General features: G+C 58.0%; 5 protein-coding genes across 5 annotated transcripts; 2 read left to right on the top strand and 3 right to left on the bottom strand.

Annotated features, from left to right (window-relative positions):
* Positions 1-1,670: 1,670 nt before the first annotated feature.
* On the top strand, positions 1,671-4,451 carry HRG_08091 (fungal specific transcription factor domain-containing protein; the record flags this gene model as incomplete). The annotated part of the gene is made up of 6 exons (XM_044866562.1): positions 1,671-1,814; positions 1,908-2,174; positions 2,298-2,400; positions 2,552-2,959; positions 3,019-3,109; positions 3,167-4,451. The coding sequence occupies 6 exons, from the start codon at positions 1,671-1,673 to the stop codon at positions 4,449-4,451; spliced, it is 2,298 nt and encodes a 765-aa protein (XP_044718451.1).
* Positions 4,452-5,912: 1,461 nt separating this feature from the next.
* HRG_08090 (uncharacterized protein) lies at positions 5,913-6,707 on the bottom strand (the record flags this gene model as incomplete). The annotated part of the gene is made up of 3 exons (XM_044866561.1): positions 5,913-6,028; positions 6,082-6,435; positions 6,500-6,707. 3 exons carry the CDS (start codon positions 6,705-6,707, stop codon positions 5,913-5,915), a joined length of 678 nt encoding a protein of 225 aa, XP_044718450.1.
* Positions 6,708-10,497: 3,790 nt separating this feature from the next.
* HRG_08089 (UTP--glucose-1-phosphate uridylyltransferase domain-containing protein) lies at positions 10,498-12,848 on the bottom strand (the record flags this gene model as incomplete). The annotated part of the gene is made up of 4 exons (XM_044866560.1): positions 10,498-11,788; positions 11,846-11,922; positions 11,983-12,078; positions 12,741-12,848. The coding sequence occupies 4 exons, from the start codon at positions 12,846-12,848 to the stop codon at positions 10,498-10,500; spliced, it is 1,572 nt and encodes a 523-aa protein (XP_044718449.1).
* Positions 12,849-14,721: 1,873 nt separating this feature from the next.
* On the top strand, positions 14,722-15,474 carry HRG_08088 (uncharacterized protein; the record flags this gene model as incomplete). The annotated part of the gene is made up of 2 exons (XM_044866559.1): positions 14,722-15,249; positions 15,331-15,474. 2 exons carry the CDS (start codon positions 14,722-14,724, stop codon positions 15,472-15,474), a joined length of 672 nt encoding a protein of 223 aa, XP_044718448.1.
* Positions 15,475-15,654: 180 nt separating this feature from the next.
* HRG_08087 (dihydroneopterin aldolase domain-containing protein) lies at positions 15,655-16,627 on the bottom strand (the record flags this gene model as incomplete). Its single annotated transcript, XM_044866558.1, has 2 exons — positions 15,655-15,885; positions 15,950-16,627. 2 exons carry the CDS (start codon positions 16,625-16,627, stop codon positions 15,655-15,657), a joined length of 909 nt encoding a protein of 302 aa, XP_044718447.1.
* Between the last annotated feature and the right edge of the window lie 3,802 nt (positions 16,628-20,429).

Genomic DNA, 20,429 nt, shown 5'->3' with positions numbered 1-20,429 from the left:
AGGACGGCTTCCAGCCAAGTAACGGGCTTCCTCAACGGTGACGGAACTCGAGACGCCAGCGAGGAGACGTGGCGTCGCAGGCATGCCTGTTGCTGCTTCATCAATACCGCCCCGTCCATTCCTTGGTACGGATAACGGATAAACGGCGCTTCTACAGTCTCGTCGTCCTGAAGAATTGCATCATCCCCACGGTGCTTGGTGACTTGGCGGGTGAGACGTCTCCGTCTGCACGTCTGTCACTGGGCCCCTGTCCAACCATCTCGTATGCATCTGCACCGTCCTCCACATGTTGTTTCGAGCTGTAGCCTGCCTTCTCGTGCCCGTCACTGACTGTCGGCCAAGGGGCATGAAACATGACAAGTCACCCGGGTCTCGTCCACCGGCAGCTGCGGTGCCAGGCGTCTTGTCGACAGCCGAGTCCGACGGAGATGCGACCTTGGCTGGGAAGTCGGAACCAAGCATCATGGACGGATTTCTCCGCGTCGACGACCTCGAGGCCCAGCACATGCATCGGCAAGCCCCTCGCGAGGCTTTCAGCCGCACCGCCGAGGAACAGGAGTCGGGCTTGATTGGGCAGCACCGGCTCGTCTGTCGAGTCGTGGCCGTTCCGTGCATGGGCCTCGTACAATGTATCAAAGACCAGCGCTGTACTCCGTAGGGGAGGCTTCGTGTCCCTGAGCATGTCTTGGGTACAGCCGGTGGGTAAGGTAGTTGGTACTAGGCAGTTGAGCAAAAAAGCACACAATAACGTGCGTGCATATGCGCAGCGGCATATTGCCCTTGACGAGGGGCCATTTGGTACTGAACGTGGACGCGGAGTACGGATACACAAGGCCTCGAGACCCGGCAGGTGGTAAGCCACAGGAAAGACCTATCAGTACTATAAACCGCCAAGACTACCTATCCGACCCTGCCTGATTCGGACAAGCGAGCGGACGGGAAGCGGCGAGCGGCTGGAGATTGACGCTCCCCTGCTGCAGGTAGCGGATACTTGGTGCGCGACGAGGAACCCCCTCTGTCTGAGCCCCCACCTCGCTTCTCTGGCCTGGGCTGGCGAACCAATCAATCTACCGGCAGCTTCGTTGCTAGTGCGCGGGGCGCTCGAGGTTATGTAGATACCGGGTTACCCTTCCCGACTAACTGAACTGTGCCATGGTCTGTACCACCTGCAGGATAACTACGTATGTAGGTACGGATAACTTACTGTACAGATGACAGCAGTGACAGACGGGGGAATGGCAAGGTACCAGGTACCTACCTATCTCTTGGCCGGACTCAACCTTAACTTAATTATAGGGCCAACGGTTTCCTCGTCCTCAGTTCCCTCTCCCTGCTGTCCCTCACTCTCTGCTTCTTCCAAGACTCCCTTTGGCGTCTCCACCGAAAGGTGGTGTCGGCACCGAGACACTTCACGCAAGCCCAGACGGCCCGGCATTGGCAAGACGATCCGATAGATATACATGTCCCGCCTCGCAACTCCCTTGTCCATCTGCCCTGCATCGCCGTCGTTCGCAACCCCCGCGTCATTTTGACGGCCAGGGACAAAGCCAAAGACGACAACGACGCCGAGTCCCAGGACAGTAGTGTCCCTGGGAGCGGGCCTTGAATTGTCCGGGCACCTTGGCCCGTCTCGCCTTGCTCGTGCAACGGCTTCTGGTTCTAGACCAGTAATGTCTGTCCGCGCGGGCGTGAGCGCTTCCAGCGCCACAGTGACGGCCACGGTGACGGCGGCGACCCCGGCCACGGCAAGCGTCGACGTGACGGCGGGCTACAATCGCTCCGCCTGTACCGAGTGCCAGCGCAGGAAGCAAAAGGTGAGGATGCCTTCCATGACGCGCCTCCGTCGAGCATGCCCGACGCACAACTTGTCGTTTCCTTGACCGTTGTGCTAACATCTTAATCAACAGTGCAACCGTGAGTGGCCGTGCGACCGCTGTCAACGTCGGAAGATAGCCGACGAATGTCGATACAGCTACTGCTCCAACAACACCGTCGCCAACCCACCCTCTGTTGCCCCGTCACACCCCATCGTCAAGGACAAGGACTATGCCAGAAACGAGCCCCCTTCCTCCACGCTGGCCCCCCGCTCAGAGGCCAAGCCTTCTGCCGAGACCCCCGGGTTTGATGCCCTGGCCGCCGCGCGCTTGTTCACGACGCTTGGTATAGAGTCACAGGTACGTTTTGGTGTTGCAAAGTAACCACGGGCACCCAGAGCCGTGCACGACTGCTGTCAATCCCTTTTGCTCCATGCCCCTTGTCGTCTATGATTCGCATGTTGACTCGTTTGTGTTGTATAGACCAAATCTTCCAAGTCGGCTCCAAAGGAGGACTTTGCCGCCCCAGATTCCTCGCCTCAGATCGAGCGAGTCCTGCAGCTGTTGCCACAGCGCCAGGTCATGGGTAAGTCTCAAACCCAACGTCTCCTCGCCACATGTCCCACTCGTCGCCTCTTCACGCGGCCGGACACGAAGCCCCAGTTCTTTCCTCGTGCCTGTCTCCAATAGGACCGAGCTCGGAAAGGGGACGAGAGTGGCTGACTTGGTTTCTCCAGACGATCTCGTCCGTAATTTTACGCACGATATCAACTATCACTACTACATCATCTATCCCCCCGACTTCCTGCGTGAGTATCACATCTGGTGGGAAAGACGGTCTAAGGGCCGGCAAATCACTCTTCAATACACCTGCCTCCTGGCAATGATATGTGCCTGCTGTGTCCAGCACGCGGACAACGAAATGCAGGCGGACCTCCAGCGTGCCTCGAGCATGACCGCCGATGCACTCTCGGAGACGCTTCATTGCGCCGTGCGGGAACTCGGCAGTGTCATCCCCGTTGGCCATTTCCATATGCTCAATGTCCAACGCCTGATGCACTCGTGCTACTGGTACAAAGCCGAAGCCAGATTTCTCGAGGCCTGGCATGTCCTCAGCGCCGCCATTCTCGAAGCCAAGGAACTCGGTAAGTCGTGACTCCCCTCTTGTTTTTGGTCCTGGACTGCATGTTGACTTGCCGGTCAGGGTACCATAGGGAGCCACCAGAGGGCACAGAAACAGAGCATGAGCGCGAAATGCGGAGGAGACTCTGGTGCATTCTCGATACTTGGGACTGGTGAGTTTGAGCCCGGCCCTCCAACCCGGCGATTATGGCACTCATCTCCTGCGACAGGCAGATATCGTCCGGTCTCTCCCGACCGAAAATCATCAACAGGGAGGACTGCAATGCTGAGCTTCCTTCGCTGACGCTGGAGCGGTTTTCGGGTCAAGCGCCGTCTCCGTTGCTCCACATGAAGCTGCAATCGGCGCTGACGCGGCAATTGGCGTCGCGGTTCAGCGCCCCCAAGAACATCATCAAGCCACCCGAGGTCCAGGAGTATCAGGTTCTGATCGAGGCATGGATACTCCAGTTCCCTCCCGTCTATCAACTGGAGAACCCCGACAAGTCCAAGGACTCTCAGTTCCCATGGATTTTCCCGCATCGGTATTACGTCAATACCATGGCGTGTCTGTTGATTCTGAACCCAATCAGACACTACATGGTCAAGTCGTATACCTCGGATACGCCGCCCGAGGAGCTGAGCATCCGAGCCATTGGCGTCTCCTACTCGCTGAAGCTGATGACATCGCTGCGGAGCTGGGTCAACAGCATCTACAACCGAGACGGCCGGCTCCACTTCATTGTCTTCTCCATCTTTGACACAGCTGCCATCCTCTGCACGGCCGTCATCAAGGACAGTGATCACATGCTGGCAGAGCGGGACGAGATACTGTACGCCATTAGCGACGCGGTGGCCATGCTTCAGTGCCTCAATAAGATATCCAAGACGTCGAGGACGTCGTACGATTTGCTGGAGCGACTGGTGCGCAGACTGCCGTCGCCGACGGCGCCTCGTCAAAGCCATGCCCGGAAGAAGGCCAAGATGACATCCAACTTGCCCAAGCCTGTGCCCGAATCGGTGGCCATGGCCCCAGCGCCCGTGCACAATACGGTCAACATGCCGGCCGCGTCTGCTCCTGTGGCTGCTGGCTATGGCGACCACTTTGACATTCCGCCCGTGCCTCGACCGATTTTACGGAGGAACTGTGTGGCGGCCCCCCAGAGCAGTGGAGTGGCCAGCGACGGGAGAGCCCAATCTGACTACTCTACCTGCTCCGAGAGCTCGCCTCCGGGCATGGACGACGCGATGCGCTTGTCCTTTTCCACCGTTGGCGACTTTAGTGCCGTCCCTGTCGAAGGCTTCACGCAGCGCGTCATGGATCGTGGCGGCAATTTTCCGCCGCCGGCGGCCGAAGACGAGGCTCCCGACTTCGAGCTTGAAACCGTGACGCAAGCACAGCTCGGGGAACTGGCGCCTCTGTGGAACTGGCACTCTGAGAATTTGAACTTTGCAAACATGGGCAGCGGGGAAGTTGCCGGCACTGGGCTTGCGCCGCCAGTGGCGCCAGGAGTATGACGGCATAGGTGTTCGCGTTTTGCCCCCTGGTCTCTTGTTTGGCCGTGTTGGGAAGACGGGAGTGGACAAGGGTCTGTGTTGCATGGGGGGTGCCGTATGGGCAAGAGTCGATTCAGACGGGTCCTTTACGCGCAAAATTTATGACGAGTTTGCCGGGGCAGTGCGGTAGTCTTCGCATGGCACGCACAAGGTCGTCGGACGCATGAATGAATACCCACATTGTAGCGCTAGCGATGGTGGCTCCTCTCGAGGGCGGTTCTGGCATGTGAAGACGAGCAGGCGGCGAAGCTAAAGGGAAGGGCGGGCCTAGCGATGTAGGGATGGATGACAGCGTCGACACTTGAAAGGGGGGGGGGTTTGTGGCGTTTGCCTTGGGTGCTGCGTTTTTACTGTGGAGAGGCATTTCTAGATAAGGGTCGTCCCGCGAGAGCAGTCGAGGTTGCGTTGGCAAGCTCCCATGGCTGGCGGCTGGTTGGGGGCCAGGGCGTTCGTGGTTGGGCGGCGGGTGGCGCGGCAGAGCGCGCGGCTCTTTTTGACGACGGTACCTCTATTTTCTTTCGATACCTTTCTGGTAGCCCTAGCTAGGCTTTTATTTTGTCTTGCCCTGGGGAACCACTTGCAGTTCACGGCTGTATTTTGTGCATGCTACGCAAATGCTTTGCGCATCCATTCGCGTGCGTACTCCGTAGAGAAGTAAAAGAGAGAATAGACTGTATCAAGTCATGCAACGACTGCGCGCGCGCACCGGGGCAGACGAAGACATGTCCGGCTGCTTCGTCATCCCTAGCCAGCCCAACTAACATCCCCCACCACCCTCCTTCTCCTCTGTTACACACGGGAGCAAACCAAACACCATCTCCCCCCACCGGGGCACCGATTGGCTCAGGAGCAGAAGATGCCCAGGGCAAGCGAGCCCACGTCTCGTCGATGCTGCAGGCACCCTCGCCGGCACTTGGTTAGATGGCGAGGAGGGCGAACTGGTGCTGTCTTGTCTCGGGGCCATCGGGGCCCCGCAAAAGGCTATCCAATCGAAGCCCATCTATGCGAGGTCGACAGGCGAAAAAGCGGGCGTATCCGTACTGTAAGTTGTCTTGCATGAACGACGAACCGCCAGCCACGACAAACAACGTCATGCAGGAGTCCGGGACAACTACTGTAGGCACCGGACAGACGCAAGGAGGCCATACACCGGGTCGACAATTCGTAAGAAAGCGTGTGCTCATGCCGCAACGCATTAAGTCTAATAGCCATAACTAATCACGTATCGGAATAGTGTACACCCCGAGGACGCCGTCAAGGCAGCGACTGACGGTCAAGCCAACATGGCTCAGCCCATCTCCAGAGCCGCTGCCGTCTGTGATTTTCCGCGGCGGTCAGAACTGAACAAGGGAAAACAAAGGTATATTCAGACCATCTCAACCATATAACTTGGACGCGACACCCACATTCATCCCCTCGCGTCTAGTTGAAGTAGGCCATAACAGCGGCAATACCAGCAACGAGCGCCAGTGAGGCCGAGACACGATCAACACCTGACGTGGGGACGCTAGATGAAGACGAACCCGCGGAGTTGGAGCCTGCGAAGACGTCAGCGAACAGGGTCCAAAGACTGCAAGTAGCATTAACATACCGCTAGTGGCGTTCAGGTTGCGCGGAGGAGCGCTCATCGACGTCGTAGACGAAGACGAGTTTATCAGGGAGCTCTGGCCAGGCGTGGCGACGGCAATAGGGATAGAGCTGACAGACGCCGTGACCTCGGCGGCGGCCGAGGACGCCATACCGCTGCTCAGAGCCGAGGCGTAGATAGCGGTCGAGACGGCAGGAGAGCTGGAAGCGACGTCTGTGGCGCCAGAGTCGACAGCACCGGTGCCTTCGAAAGGGAACGCCAAGCTCCAGTTTTCCTCTCCCACGGTGTTGGTGATCTTGAATGCCAGTGGCCCAGCGGGCCAGTCCGCACTGGGCGTGATGGTAAATTCCATGCCGACTAGATCGGCGGAGGTGTTGTGTCAGTAGGTGATGTGTGTTACGTCGAGAAAGCTCTGACATACCGCCTTCGCCGACAACCTTGACCGGCTTCATATCATTCCTATTGGGGCCGCGCATGAGGGTGATGGTGCAGCGACTGGCGCAGCCCCCATTGTTGCACGTGAGGGGGAAATCCCTGCCAGGCTTGACATTGAATTCCGAGTTGGTAAATTCGAGCGTAGCCTGGCCGGCGGCGAACAAGGCCGAGAGGGCGATGATAGAGTATTTCATGTCGGGCGAAGATGGAAGATTAAGGTCGACTGGTTCGTGTCAGCAAAGTGCGGAAACGGGCAAGGCAAGATATAATAAAAGGCAGGATGTAGTGATGCGTGTTTTTGTGCGCGCCCTCTAGGATGTGCATGATGAACCTGTCTGGGAGAGGGCGCTGGGAAGGTTGAGCATTTGGCATTGCGTCTCAGACGCGCGAACTCTCTGGACAGCCAGCCTCCATGTGAAACTTGCGTCGCCGACGTCGACTCGTGGTAGACCAAGTTATCATGCGGCTCGCCTCGAGTGTTCTTGCCGAATGCCGTTTCCTCTCTCCCAGGCGACTCGTCCAAACACGCTGCAGCGACACGCGGCGGCAACAGACGGCAGACAATGGAGAGATGAGTTGGTACAACTTACACGATGCTGCTGGAGATGACGACGAGTGCGGGAAGCAAGGAAGCAGAAAGCGATTATAGGTTGTGCGAGTGAGGAAGCAGAGGTCGGTAAGGAACGTGAGAGCGAACGAGTGTGGGAGCGAGTGATGAGAAACGAAGAGGGAAGCGGCGATGGAAATAGCCGAAAGGAAAAGGCAGCGGATAGAAGGCAGCGGGTCGAAGGGCGGGGGCGTGTGTATGTGCGTGAGGGAAGGAGGGGGGGGTGTGTGATAACAGACAAGCAAGGAGCGCCTTATTACCTACCTATCTCTTTCCTTTTTCACCCAGACAGGCAGGCTATATACAACCCAGGCCACAACACACACGCACACGGCATGAAGGCGACTAATTTGGCTGGCCGGGGCGCCAAGAGCGAGTCGTCGTCCACACCCCCCTGCTGGTCCTCGTCTTGGTGGGTGCATGAGTCGTCCCCGGGAGCTCTCCTCGCTCTCCTCCCACCCTCACCCACCAATCCTGGCGGCTATGATTTTACTGCCAGGTTATCCGTACCGACCGCACTCTCCTTTTCAAAATCACTTTCTTCAACATCGCGCAGTGGAGACCCGGGGGGGCAACAGGGGCAACATAACACCAGCCAACAAGGTAGCATCGTGCCGTGATGCGCCATGCTGGTTTCACCCTCATTACCGCCTTGCCGCCCGCTGTCATGCTCCAGAGAGGCTCGGCACCCGCCGCTTTTCCTGGCGGGAAATTGGGGACCGGAAAGCCCGCAGCCCTGACTCGACGGTGAGGGCTTTGCTTCTTGGCAATTCGTCGTCAATCGAGAAGAGCGCGAATCCCTCGTCCCCTTCGGGCGACTGACTACGTACTACATTTGTTGTTCTTGCTGCAGACGCCATGGATGCACGCTGCAAGGTACGGATACCCCGACACATGACCGCACGTCGCATGGGCCGCACACGTGTGCCCCAAAAAAACATCATGGTCGTCAACACAGGCAAAGCACCGACCTTTTTGCTTTGGAAAAAATAAGGCGATGCGGGCACGTCCTGAGCCTGAGAGATCAATTAGCGTCTTCATTCCACCACGTCGACGTCCAGGTAACCAATCCAGATAGCATGTACTATTTGGTACTGTACCTGCCCCCACTACCACACTCCTCATCCCGTCAAAAGCGGGCCTGGCACACACACTTTGACACTGTCCGGAGAAAGCACATCACTGCAGAATCAATCATGCCTCGGAACCAACCAGAGAGGACAAAACAGTTGGCCGCCGACATGGTGCGTGCGCAAGAGCCACGCGCGTGAACCTGTGCCGTGTGCTGTTGTGTGTGCAGATCGAGACCGTTGAGAAAATGTCTCGCCTTCCCAGACAAGGTCATTTGGGGGGCGTCGGGCGCGTAGTACTGGCGTGTCTGCAGCACTGTGTGGAGTCTGGAGTACACGGAAGCTGCAAGCCATTAACTTAGCAGCCGCTGTAAGGACGGATGAGGGAAGCGGCTGTCGCCGTGTGCTTGGACAGCCAATCAACAACCAGGCTGTCACTGCACACATGACCTTGAGTACCTGACTATGTACACAGTGTGAATCAAGCTTTTCCTTCACCCATGGTTTACGGTATCTCTCTACTTCGTACTATGTACAGAGCTAACTCGAGTCCAAAAGGCGGCCGAGACCGCGAGGCTGTGAGACCTGTCGCGAACTATTGTTTGGCTGGCGAGCCTCTGTCTCTGCTCTGTGTTCCTTTTGCCGCTCCTCTCTGGCCTGAAATGGACTGAGAATCTCGACCAGTCCTCTGTTGCAGGCTCCCAGACGGTGTCTCCACCAGCACAATGGCCGCCACAAGCCGCCCGCTCGCCCCCCATTGTCTCCTCTCCTCCCTGTCCGTCCCTGGCAGGCCCCCCTCCACCGGGTATGCACATTGCGACGGATAAACTCAAACTTTGTCGTCCCATCTCGAGGTGAAAAGTATAATCCGCATGACCGCCCATCCATGGAATTCTGGAATCCATCTGGTTACTTCCCTGCTCATCTCCGGCTCCAGCGCCTCAACGTGGCCCCTGCCCGTATCACGGCCCCTGGACCATATGAGAGAGACCAGGGGTCCTTTTTGTTAAATTGTTTTAATTACCCTCCCGCATGCACTATCCGGCCAAATCGGAGCCTTGCACGCACTCGTCAGCAGGGCAACGGTACGGAGTAGGCAATGGAGCATTGTCGTGATTGCGGCAGTTGCCCACAACCGCTAAAGCCAAAAGGAAGGCACTCGTGATATTCCCCTCCCCCCCCCCCCCCCAGCGCCCCTTATTTTCAGCCCGGCAGACGGCCTTTTCAGCCAGCGTCTAATGAGAGACAGACAAGAGACCAAGGTCTCATCGCGGCCCGACCAGGACAAGGCACCCCGAGTCTGGTCAGCCCCTTTTCTTCGTTTCCTTTTCTACGGGACCGCCTTGCGCATCAACATCGGGCTCAACACCGGGCTCAACACCGGGCATCCGCGCTTTATTCGTAATCAAGCAATCAAGCATAGCTCAATCTCTCCTAGCGCCGGCGCTCAGGAAGCTCGAGCCCCCTTTGTCTACCCGCTCTCCTCATTTCCCCCACCCGTCCGTCCCGCGTCCTCGTCTCATCACTATTACCTTTTGTTTATTTTCTTCTGCAAAGCAAAAATCGGCGACTTACAGTCCGTATCTTCCGCGCGTGCTTGTCTGTGTGTGCGTGCGTGGGTGTGTGGAAGCGACGGCGAGAGGTGAAGAAGCAGCCGCGCGGAATGCTTCAGGATTCCTCGGCTCCGTACGCGCAGCAACAAGCCAAAACTACTACTACAACAACGATGACGACAACAACAACCCTCCTCTCTTTTCTCCCCAGACAGGAAAAAAAGAAAAACCGCCTCGTGGCCACGTGCTGGTAGCGTCAACACCACCCGGTGGTGCAGATATCCTACGCAGCAATGTACCCCGTAACTTGCGCCAACAGCCAACAGGCCGGCACCAAGTACGGAGTAGACACCTCCGGATCTCCGGCCCTACCCTATCGGATCTCGTCATCGATATCTGGGGCGGAATGCCCTCGCGTCGAGCCCATCTCCCGATGCACCTACGTCATGGCCTACTCCAATCATCATCTCGTATGCCGTCTCGCAAGATGCAGCGGCCTGCCTGACGGTTGTTTCCCAAAGAAATTGCCGACTCGTTTTTTCATCTCGAATTATACCAGTAGCTGGCCGTCCATCGTCATCCGGTCCCCCATTCAACCGGGCTAAACCGGCCACCGAATCGTGTGGTCCATGCTTACTTGCAACATGTATGCTGTGCCTTCTACCGTCCACGGCCACGGCGCAAATGCGGCGCCGATACAATCTTCTCTCCCGCTGCCGGGCTGCATCACCCGTTGCCTCCATCGACGCGTGCTCTAGTGCTCCAACAGGCGCAAGCTGCCCTGGACTACCACGTTCTCCAGGATCGAGCCGGGGGGGATGTCAATGGTGCTCCCCTCGGTCGCGACAATGATGACGGTGCCCTTGAGCGTGACGCCGCGGCCCAGGTTGACGGCCCCCGTGATGGTCAGGTGATCCAGCTCCAGCACCTTGGGGATCGACGGGATGCGCTTCTGAAAGTCGGACACCTTTTTGAAGTCGCTGCCCAGCTTGATGAGCGGGGCGTCCCCGAAGCGGGCCGCGCTCATCTGCAGCTGGCCGTGCTTGAGCGTGTACAGGTCCGATTTAACCAGCATCAGGTCCGAGCACGTCTTGACGGGCAGGAAGCGCCGGCGGGGCACGTTGACGCCGTGGGCGTTGTTGAAATGCCGGATGGCGGCACCCACAGCCGTCTCGAGCTGAATTATGGAAACGTCCGACTCGCCTTTCTTGTCGCCGGGGATCGTCTTGCCGTTGGGGATGATCTCCATCTCCAGTTCGTCATTCTCCACGACGCGCTTGATAGCCTTGAGGTTGAGCCAGATGTTGTTGGTGTTGAAGTACCTGAACTTCTTGATCGACTTGAACTCGTTGACATGCTCCTTGGGCACCTGGGCAATTTCCAGCAGGCGGACCGAGCCCTCGTAGTCGATGATGGTGCCGCCCTTGACGTCGGCCTTGGTCTTGTTGGTCAGCTCCATGATGTACTCGGCCTTGGTCTCCATCATGTGCTGCAGGATGCGCAGGTCGACGACGGCGCCCAGGTTGTCAACGTTGGACAGGAAGATGATGTCGATGCCGCGCTCGAGCAGCTTGTCGAGAATGCCCGAGTTGTAGAGCGACTCGAAGACATCACCGTGCCCGGGCGGGTACCACTCGTTGATGGACGACTTGAAGTCCTTGGGCACCGGCAGCAGCGAGTCCTTGTATATTCGGGGGTAACGTGACTGGTTAAAGGTGAGGATATCGACGTTGTGACCCTCGTATTTCTTGATGATGGCGGCCGTGTCATCGTTGGTGTTGAACGAGTTCATGAGGATAAAGGGGACGTTGACGTTGTAGGTTCGGTTGAGATACTCAATCTGCCGCACCGACAAGTCGAGGAATGACATGCCGTCGCGAACCTCGATGACGGACTTGGGGCCGACGCAGCCCATGGATGTTCCCAGACCACCGTTTAGCTTCAAGACGGCGAGCTTGCTGAGGAAGTTGACGGATTCCGAGTTGGCGAGGTCCTCGTAGTCGACGACCTGGCCCTGGGCCGGCGGCGCAATGCGTTCCCAGTCGCTGCGGCTTGACATGAGTGTGCTGCGCGAGATGACAACTGGCGAGGAGCAAACCTACACGGCATTTCCCTTGGCCTTGTCGTTGAGATAGCGGCGGAAGAGGGCGAAGAAGTTGTCCATTTCCGTCTCAAACAGCTTCAGGATCCCAAAACGTCAGCGACCGTGCCAGGCGAGCACGGGGGAGGTCCGATATACCTTCTTCTGCTGGGGATCCTCGACCGTCTCGGCGAGGTTGGTTAGGGCATTGCGCATCTGGGCAGCGGCCACATTGGTCGAGGTGTTCTCAAACGCCTGAACGAGCACGGTTAGCTCGTCTTGGAGAGTCATGGCCGAGAGCGGCATGAAAGAAACGATGCCAGGCGGTGTTGTGATGGTCGTTGCAAAGCAGGTGGAGGCGGTAGCGTAGGAGGCAGAGTTGGGCGTAGGCTGGGGGAAGATTGTGTGGTGGAAGAGGAGAGAGAAAGCATGTCGATGCCGTTCGTGGGCTTGGAAAAGGGTGATCAACGTGTTCTGGATCTCTGCCAGCCTGCGGGGGGCCGTCGAAAGCACATGTCGTTGGCTCCGAGTTACGTCAACAAACGGGCGACAGTGAATCGATGGCTCTTCGACAAGACGGTTCGCCCGCCAGCCAACCTTGTGGCGACAAGCCGCTCGGGCCAGTGAATCTGGAGGCCGGCCGCAGTGGCTCGGCAGAGCTCCAAAGTGAATTGAACCGCGAGTCCTGGCCGGCGAGGCGCAGCAGCCACCCGCGCGTTTTACTGCCGGGGATGCCTGAGGCGCGCGCCCCCCCGTTCCCCAGGTGTTCATGGGCCGCGGAACAAAACCCGCTTGGGGCGGACGTTGAGCAGGTTGGAGGCGATCTCTTCAGAGGTCGGCGGCACGCTTTGGCTGCGCGTCGTGGGGGGTGGGAGACAGATGTGCTTGGCCTTGAGAGAGGAGAAAGAGAGACTTGCCATGTGGCTGCGAGTCTTGCCATGGTGACGTCTCTCGAAGCCATTGTCGTCGGCGCCCTCCGAGGCGGGCTTGAGGTGCGAGGGCAAAGCGCTCTTGACACCGGCCATTTTGTACGTGGATTCGAAGGGGCCCAGCGACGTCGACGGACGATGTGCAAGTACGAGGAAGAGGAGCGATGGCGCTGGAGCTTGCCGTTTGAGGGGCGAAATCGAGGAGCTATCACACGGCGAGTCGACGACGACGGGCACGTCGCTGTAGGGAGGTAGCGTATATTATGTATGGAGTCGGTGGTATGGATGGGCCCAAGGCGAATGGGGAGAGGGAGGTGGAGGTAGGTGGCACGTAGAATGGATGGAGGCCCCGATGAGGAGAAAAGGAGAAGCTGGTTTAACGAGCTCATGAGGTGCGGGGCGGGGGCCGGGGGGGGGACCGGAGGCGGGGCAGACAAGAGGACAGGAGATACGGGCACAAGTAACCCAGCATCAGTCACGTCTTTGCGCAAAGTACCGCCAGCCCCTGGAGTTAAAGAGCAACGACGATAAGGGAGACGCGACCGCCTAATGCACGATGACGACAGAGGCGAGTGACACGATCTGTAGAATGTCCTGTTACGCAGGTACACGATACGGATCTCTGTCTTGACAACGGACGTCGCGGGGGGAAGCAGTCGCATACCGGTACTGTACAACTTGTTGATGCTCAACACGGGCCCTGTTGTTGTTGGGTGACGACCAACCAGACTTTCCACCGAGCGGCTCTTGCTTCCTTTTCTCTTTCTTTCTCCCCCTCTGCCCGCAAGTTCACGAGCATGCTGTCGAGAGGAGGGGCCGCAACGACGACACTGAACAGGGAAGAGCATGATGCCATGTGCATATGCAGCGTCGCATTCGCCGCATACCTATGGGTGAATGCTCTTGATGACCCGTGTAGACGGCAGGACCAGCAGCTCATCAGGGCCCTTCTCGTCACCATCGCGTCCGTGTGTGACGACTTTGCCGCACCCAACAGAGCGAGGCGGGAGCCATAGCGGCTAGCGGTGCCGTTCTTCACTGAACCATGAAGCCCCTGGAAGCGAGGTGGCTGTGCAGATGTTGTACCTCCCTCTCCTTGCCGACATTGCATGTCCCATGCCATCGGCAGACGAGCGGTGTCAGGCCGGGCCGTGTCGTGCGGGACAAAAGAACCATCTGGCGGTCTACAGTATGGTGTATGGTGTAATTATGGTTCCCCAGACCAAATCTATGCCCGGTGGGGGGGGAGAACGCCGGGACTCTTGGACGAACGGCTGGAGTTGCACATGGAGGATTATGCATCGACGGCAAGTACATAGGTACCTACAGCGCAGTGGCCCGACATTTGCCACTGACGGCACAGTGTCTGGTATGGTACTCCGTAGAATGACTGGTTGATCCCTTTGAGTGTATCCGTACTGTAGGTTACTTTTAGCTGCTAGTAAACCTGACTATAGGCTAATAAGTCGCTTCAGCCTCATTACCTTACTAGGTAGGTTAGTAGTACCTATTGCTATGCGGTACCTGGCATCTGTCAGGGCCTCATTAACATAATGCTAATCCGCTTAGCGGTAAGTATCGACATATCATATTGTAGGTACTGTACCTTGGTTTGCAAAAATTCCAGACAGTTTCACCAGCGACTCATCAAGGAACGAACAAACCTCGTGTCTTTATGCACGTCTGGCGCTTCTGTATCCCACCCAAGTCTTTCCACTGGCAAGGGAGGCTGACGGCAGCATGATTGATGGAATACAGACCCGATGACTGCCGCATCACGACTCGATTGAAGCGTCGTCGATGAGTCGTCGATGAGTCGTTGCCGCGCACCAACCCTGCAGAGCCGACTCGCCATCCCAGTCAAAGTCATGTGGCGTTGCCAACCCGGCGACGACGGAGCTGCTTGATCAAGGCACCAATTGCCCCCTACCCCAACAGCGCAACCATCGCTTCTCCCCTCGCCGCCGACATGGGCTCGCTGGCGACGGTCCCGTACTGGCACTACAACGTGCCCGTCGACCAAAGGACAGCCGAGTGCCCCCCCTTCCTCCTCCACCTCAACGACAAGGACCGCCGCATCATAGGGTCCCCCGACGCCGCCTACACCCTGCTCACGTGGGAACGAGTCTGCGCCATCGTCGCCGCCAACCGCCTCGACCTCTTCCAGCGCATCCCCTCGGACCTGCGGCGCTACAAGGCCTTTACCCACGCGCTGGCCAAGCGCCACGGCTCCGTCGCCGACTTCATCCTCAAGGAGCGCCTGCGGTGGCCGGGGCCCATCAAGCCCAGGGGCCGCCCGTTTCAGTGCCCGGACGACGTCAAGATCATCTACAACGATTGGCCCTATGGCCTAGACAAGCGCATTGTGCACCTTGTTGTCTGGACAAAGTTTGAGCTTTGCGAGGACCAGGCCACCGGCGACTTGACCGACACGGCCCGGGCCGAGATTGATGCCTTTGTGGCCACCACGTTTCGGTCCGGGCTACAATCCAGCCAGGTAAGCCCGCCATCTCCTGCTGTGACAAGCTGTGTGTTTTGGAATGGCAACCGAAAACGTGCGTGCTAAACCCGGCTCTAGGTCATGTGGTTTAAGAATTGGTCGGCCCTCAAGTCCATCCATGCCGTCGAGCACTTTCACGTCATGATGTTCGATCCCGATCCCGACTTCATCCGGGACATTACAGACAGCGACGTGCCGCAATGCGAGAAGCCGGACCTGTGATGGGCCCCGCGACCAGGTCCGCTTCGTCTTTGGATACGGCCGCAGAGTCTTGATGATGCCAGGCAAGATAGACCACGAGATGCGACATAATGACTTGATGGACTTGTCGGAGCCCCCCTCTTTCTCCAGGGGCATCTGCACTTAGATAGCGAAAAGCATGCCTGTTTCGTCTCCCTTGAATCAATTCCCCGGCCACCCCACAGGGCCAAGCACGTCGTTGGTGTTGGTCCTCAGTTCCACGGACGGGGCGTCGGCAAACGGCACGGCAATCGGCTTTTCCACCGTAATCGTGAGATGCGATCCGGACCCGTCCAGAGGCTCCTGCTGCTCCGCCCTCAAGTACCGGCTGACCGTGTCCGCGAGGTGGGCGGCCAAGGCTTCGAGAGTGCCAAAGGACGAGGCCTCGATTTTCTGTCCCCGGCCGCCAGTCAGACGATACAGGTCGCAGGGTAAATCAAGCAGGGAAAGGTCTCACCTCAACGACGCAGGCCTCGAGGGCGTGGTAGGTGTCGACCAACGCGACAAAGTTGTCCACCTCGACGCTGACGATGATGGCCTGCTTGGCCTCTCTCTCGTTGTCGTTGATGCCCACGAGCGTCGGCACCCTTAGCTTGTGGAGGCGCAAGGTCCGCCCGTACATGCTGAGCCGGCCGTCGTCGACAGGTTCGCCGTGGCCCTTGGCGCCGGGGAAGACGCCGGTGAGGGTGAGGCTGACGCCGTCTCCCAGCAGCGAGGCCTTGGGCAGATGGGCCGTCAACTCGAGGCAGCGCACAGCCGAGGCCTTTATAAGAGGCTCCGGGACGGCGGCGTCCTGGCCCGACGACAAGGGATCTCGGCCGGTGAGGTGAAGCCACATGTGCAAGAGCACCGTGAAGAGCGGCAGGGGCTGCTGCTGCTCCCCGCCCTCTGCAAGACGCCCAAGCCCCGCGAGCAGCGCCTTGCCGAGGCGGCCGTAGTGCACCGTGTCGCCGGCCAGGGCGTCGCTTGCCGCCGACGCCGAGCCGGCTCCGCCCGCCCGTAGCGAGACGTCGGCCGACACGAGCATGGGCTGCGGCCGGGCCCCGCGGCCCCAGGCGTCGTCGGGGCCCCGGATCGTCGTCTGCAGCCTCGTCACCCGCACCACGGCGGGGGCTCTGCCGACGGCCACGTGCATTTGCCACGCGCTTTGCGGAGAGGGAGCGGCCATTTTTCCTTCTTCTTCTTCGTCCACTCCTTGGTCCTTGTTCGCGTGGGATTTTTTCCTTTTCTTTCCTAGAATTTCTGCCCTGGGGGGGGCGAAGAAAAACTATGCGCCTTGGTCTTCCGGTTCCTACCCTCGGCTGCACTTGATCCCAGTGCCGATCGAGGATCCAGAAAAAGACGGGACGGGCTGTGGGGGTTAAACGTGGCTCATTCAACCTCATCAACGTTTGTCGTGATGTGAAAAACAAAGAGAGAGACGCTGCAACAGCAGTCAACTGTTGGCTGGGGAGCCTACCTACCTACCCGGTACCGTCCACCCACCTCGGCAGGCTCCTCAAATGCCCTCCGGTAGCGCACCTCCTCCATTCATCCTTTCCCCAACCCACAGCCGACAACTACAGCCATCCACCTCTACGTTGCATCTCGCACGCTACATCCACACGAGATGCGCGTCGTCCCGGGCAAAAGCTAGATGCGGCCGCATATACGGCTCCCGCTGCAGGAGTGCAGGCTGAGTGCGGGCCCCCTCTCCCCCTGCTCTCGGACGAGATTCCCAAGCAAGACAAACCCCGTCCTGCCCGAGCCGCATCCGCTTTTGGCCCTGAATTCTTGCAGGCAACGAGGGGAAAACAGGGGCAACGAGGCCAGGGACACGGCTCGGCATCAACTTCTCATCCAGGAAACTGTCCATGTTCCACCAATAGGGGCAAGGCGACGAGGTTCCTCTGCAACTCATCCAGGCCCTGGCCCTTGCTCCGTTGCAACCAAGGCGCATTTCCTGTCCGCGATCTAGGCTTGCTGACCGAATCCTTGCCTCAACTGCCAGTAAACTCTTGGGGAGGGGGTCATCGTGCATTATACCTGGCATGGCAAGGGGGAGCCCCGTCTTGGTGATCAACTTCTTGCGTCCCTGGTCCAGGGCCTATGTCGCCGTCGCTTCACATGAGCTTTTCTACTTCCCCAGGCCGGCAAGAATGCTACAGCGTCTATGCAAGAGACGCCCCCTTTCGACCTGCCGGCATCGTGATTCTCACTTTGGCCTCCCCTGTACTGGGATCCAGGTTGCAATCCAGAGACCAGCCTGGTCTTGTTCTGCAACGATTCTAGAAGGCAGATGTCAGCACTCGGCCTTTTTCCTATCGACCCGCTCATCCCCCGTTCTTCCAGGTCGGCCCAGAGGAGAGTGAATCAGAAGACTGGCCTTGGAAGCCCGATACGTTCGGCCCTTGTCGCTGAGCCCGGGCAAGAATGATATTTCCATAAGGAACCCCCATGCTGCATAGCCTTAGTTTTACTGCTCGCGGCAACATCTAGGCCGAGGCAGAATGTCAGGGCAGCATACAGCCGTCAGTCTACTGCGCACAGGCCAACAGGCGATGGAAATCTAGCTGTTGGGTTGCAGCTTCTGGGATGGGCCAAACCGGGCCGAATCTCCCATGTCTTCCAACGGGCCTGAAGATTGGCCCCGTTGCAAGCGTCTTGGTTCCATTGCTCGATTCTGCCCCAACCGTGGCATCCAGCTAATTACTTCCCAGTACGTGGTCGGCGCTGGAGTTGGCTATCCACCGTGGACGACCGACGCGCAAGCTACATGTAGCAGAGACCCATATAATGCCTTGACCAAAAACCAAGGCGGGAGTAACGTGGCAATCTGACGAGCAGAGCTCTGCTTGAGCGATAAACGACAACGTGGCGATGACGACGACCGCAAAACGATTGTTTCTGCCCAAATTCGGACCAGGACAAAGGCTCTGCCCTTCTCAGACGAGAACAGAAAGAGGAGGGCGAGAGCACAGTTCCTGCCCATGTGGCTTTGGCATGTTGAGCGGCAACCTCATGATGCTCGAACATGTCCGTATGATGACCCGAGGAATCGTCTCGGAATGGCCTCTGAATCGGCTCGAAATCGGCCGTATGGATATGCTGCGAGGAAGCTCTGCCACAAGCGGGGGTCTTCAACATCCCTTGGAGCCATCCTGGGAGAACGACTTGAGAAACCCAGAGCAGACCCCAGAGCAACTTCGCTTCCCACGTGTGGGTCAACTGGGAAGACGGGGGAATTTCTCCAACGCAATCTCGCAGGCGAAGGCAGAAGTGCAGGCTCAACCTGCAGCTCCCCACCGGCATGTACGGCATTTCCCTTGTGGATAAGTCGTCGGAGATGGTATCGATATCAGGTCAAGCTGATTGATGCCATCACCAGCCGCCTCCCCCTTTCTAGCCCAGAGCTCCACCGAGACTCAAGGCCGGACAGTTGCGACCGTTTTGGCCGAGCTGATGCGGTTGTGCTGTCGACGAGCCCGTCGCTCTTGAAGTTTCAAACCCCAGACTTGTTGGCTTGATCCTTTCCCAGTTGCTCCTGCGGCGGCGGCCACGGCTGCAGGCGTCGGGCCACTGGCTGCTGCAAGCCAACCCCAGATGCATGACCGAGGCTTGGCTGCCTTGTACCAGGATAACCGACCGACCACGCTGCCGGACAAGGCATGCTAACAGGAACAGGGCTGCCTTTCGTCAGCCGTCCTCGTCGCTACTTCGTGCATGCTCCTATCTCGACTCAAGGGGTGTGGGTAGTCTTTCCTCCACCATCCATACCCCGTGGATGCGCATGCCGCACAGTCATCGAGGAACCGGGAACTGCCGCCATGGACTTCGTGCTTTATACGGAGTACAAAGTAGATAATCAAGGATAGGTGGGAATCTTTGTGAGAAAGCCGCCTTGCCAAGCCCATCGCGACCCAACCATTTCACATAGGAGAGGCACCTTCATTTGGTGGCACCTTGAGGCTTGAAGTAGACGTCGTAAGAAGGAAGACAACCGCGCGGCATTTCCCAGCTTAGAAATTTGGATTTCAGCTTGCCTTGCAAAGGTGAATGAGATAGATTGGTCTGGTGAAAAGGCGTAAGCAGGCCCCTTTACTGCTGTGGAGCCTACGGGAGCTGTCGTGCGTGTTTTATGATGTCAGTATGTATGAAACATTATGAGAAATCATCTTGACATGCAAGCCAGCGGCATGGTCTGGCCCCCAGTGTTCCTCCGAAATCTCGCCCTGGCTGATCTCTTCGACAGTCGGGCTCAGACTACCCGCCGTCAAAGTTGGTTGCAAGCAGAAGCGGTTACTAGACGTCAGCCAAGTCGAGAATCCCAAGTTCCGGGGTGAACCCAAAGTTGGAAGGTAGCCAGATCTTGCGGGGCATACCGTAGGATGCGGCATTGCGCTCCGGAGTGCATCAGTCTCCGGAGCTGGGAATGGTGCACTCAGCAGCTGAAGACAAGAGCATTGCGCTGCATAGCTGTCCCAAGTTCACCAACCTGTGGTCTATGCTAAATAGAGGACGTCATTAATCAGGTGAGGATATCTCGCGCAGTAGCCGTCTGCATGTACTGTACAGTACTGTGCGATTCATGAAAAGCGTCGCGATTTGCATGTATGCATGCAAGGCACGCCGGTGTGCTTGATGTAACGAGCTGATGATGGTCGGATCCCTGCTCACAGGCGATAATACTCCGTAGTGTACGAAGTAATGGATTGTGCAAGTGACTGGCGCGTCCATTTTTGTCATGATGTTAACCATGTGCCCAAAGACAGTCTGTCGTGCTTCAATTGCTCCCTGGCAAACTTGGTGGAATAGCATCAGGAAGCAAGCAGGACGCAACGGTGTGTCCAAGTCATGCGGATAGGACGTAATCATCATGTGACGACTATGAACTCCAGACTCGAGAGCGCCACGGCAATGCCTGGGTGGGTTAATGCCCGGCGATCTTGAGGTGGGAT

Source organism: Hirsutella rhossiliensis (genome assembly GCF_020360975.1).
Source record: "Hirsutella rhossiliensis strain HR02 chromosome Unknown scaffold00009, whole genome shotgun sequence".
Lineage (NCBI taxonomy): Eukaryota > Fungi > Ascomycota > Sordariomycetes > Hypocreales > Ophiocordycipitaceae > Hirsutella > Hirsutella rhossiliensis.
Note: the sequence above shows the minus strand (reverse complement) of the source record. Positions and strands in the feature narration are given on the sequence as shown.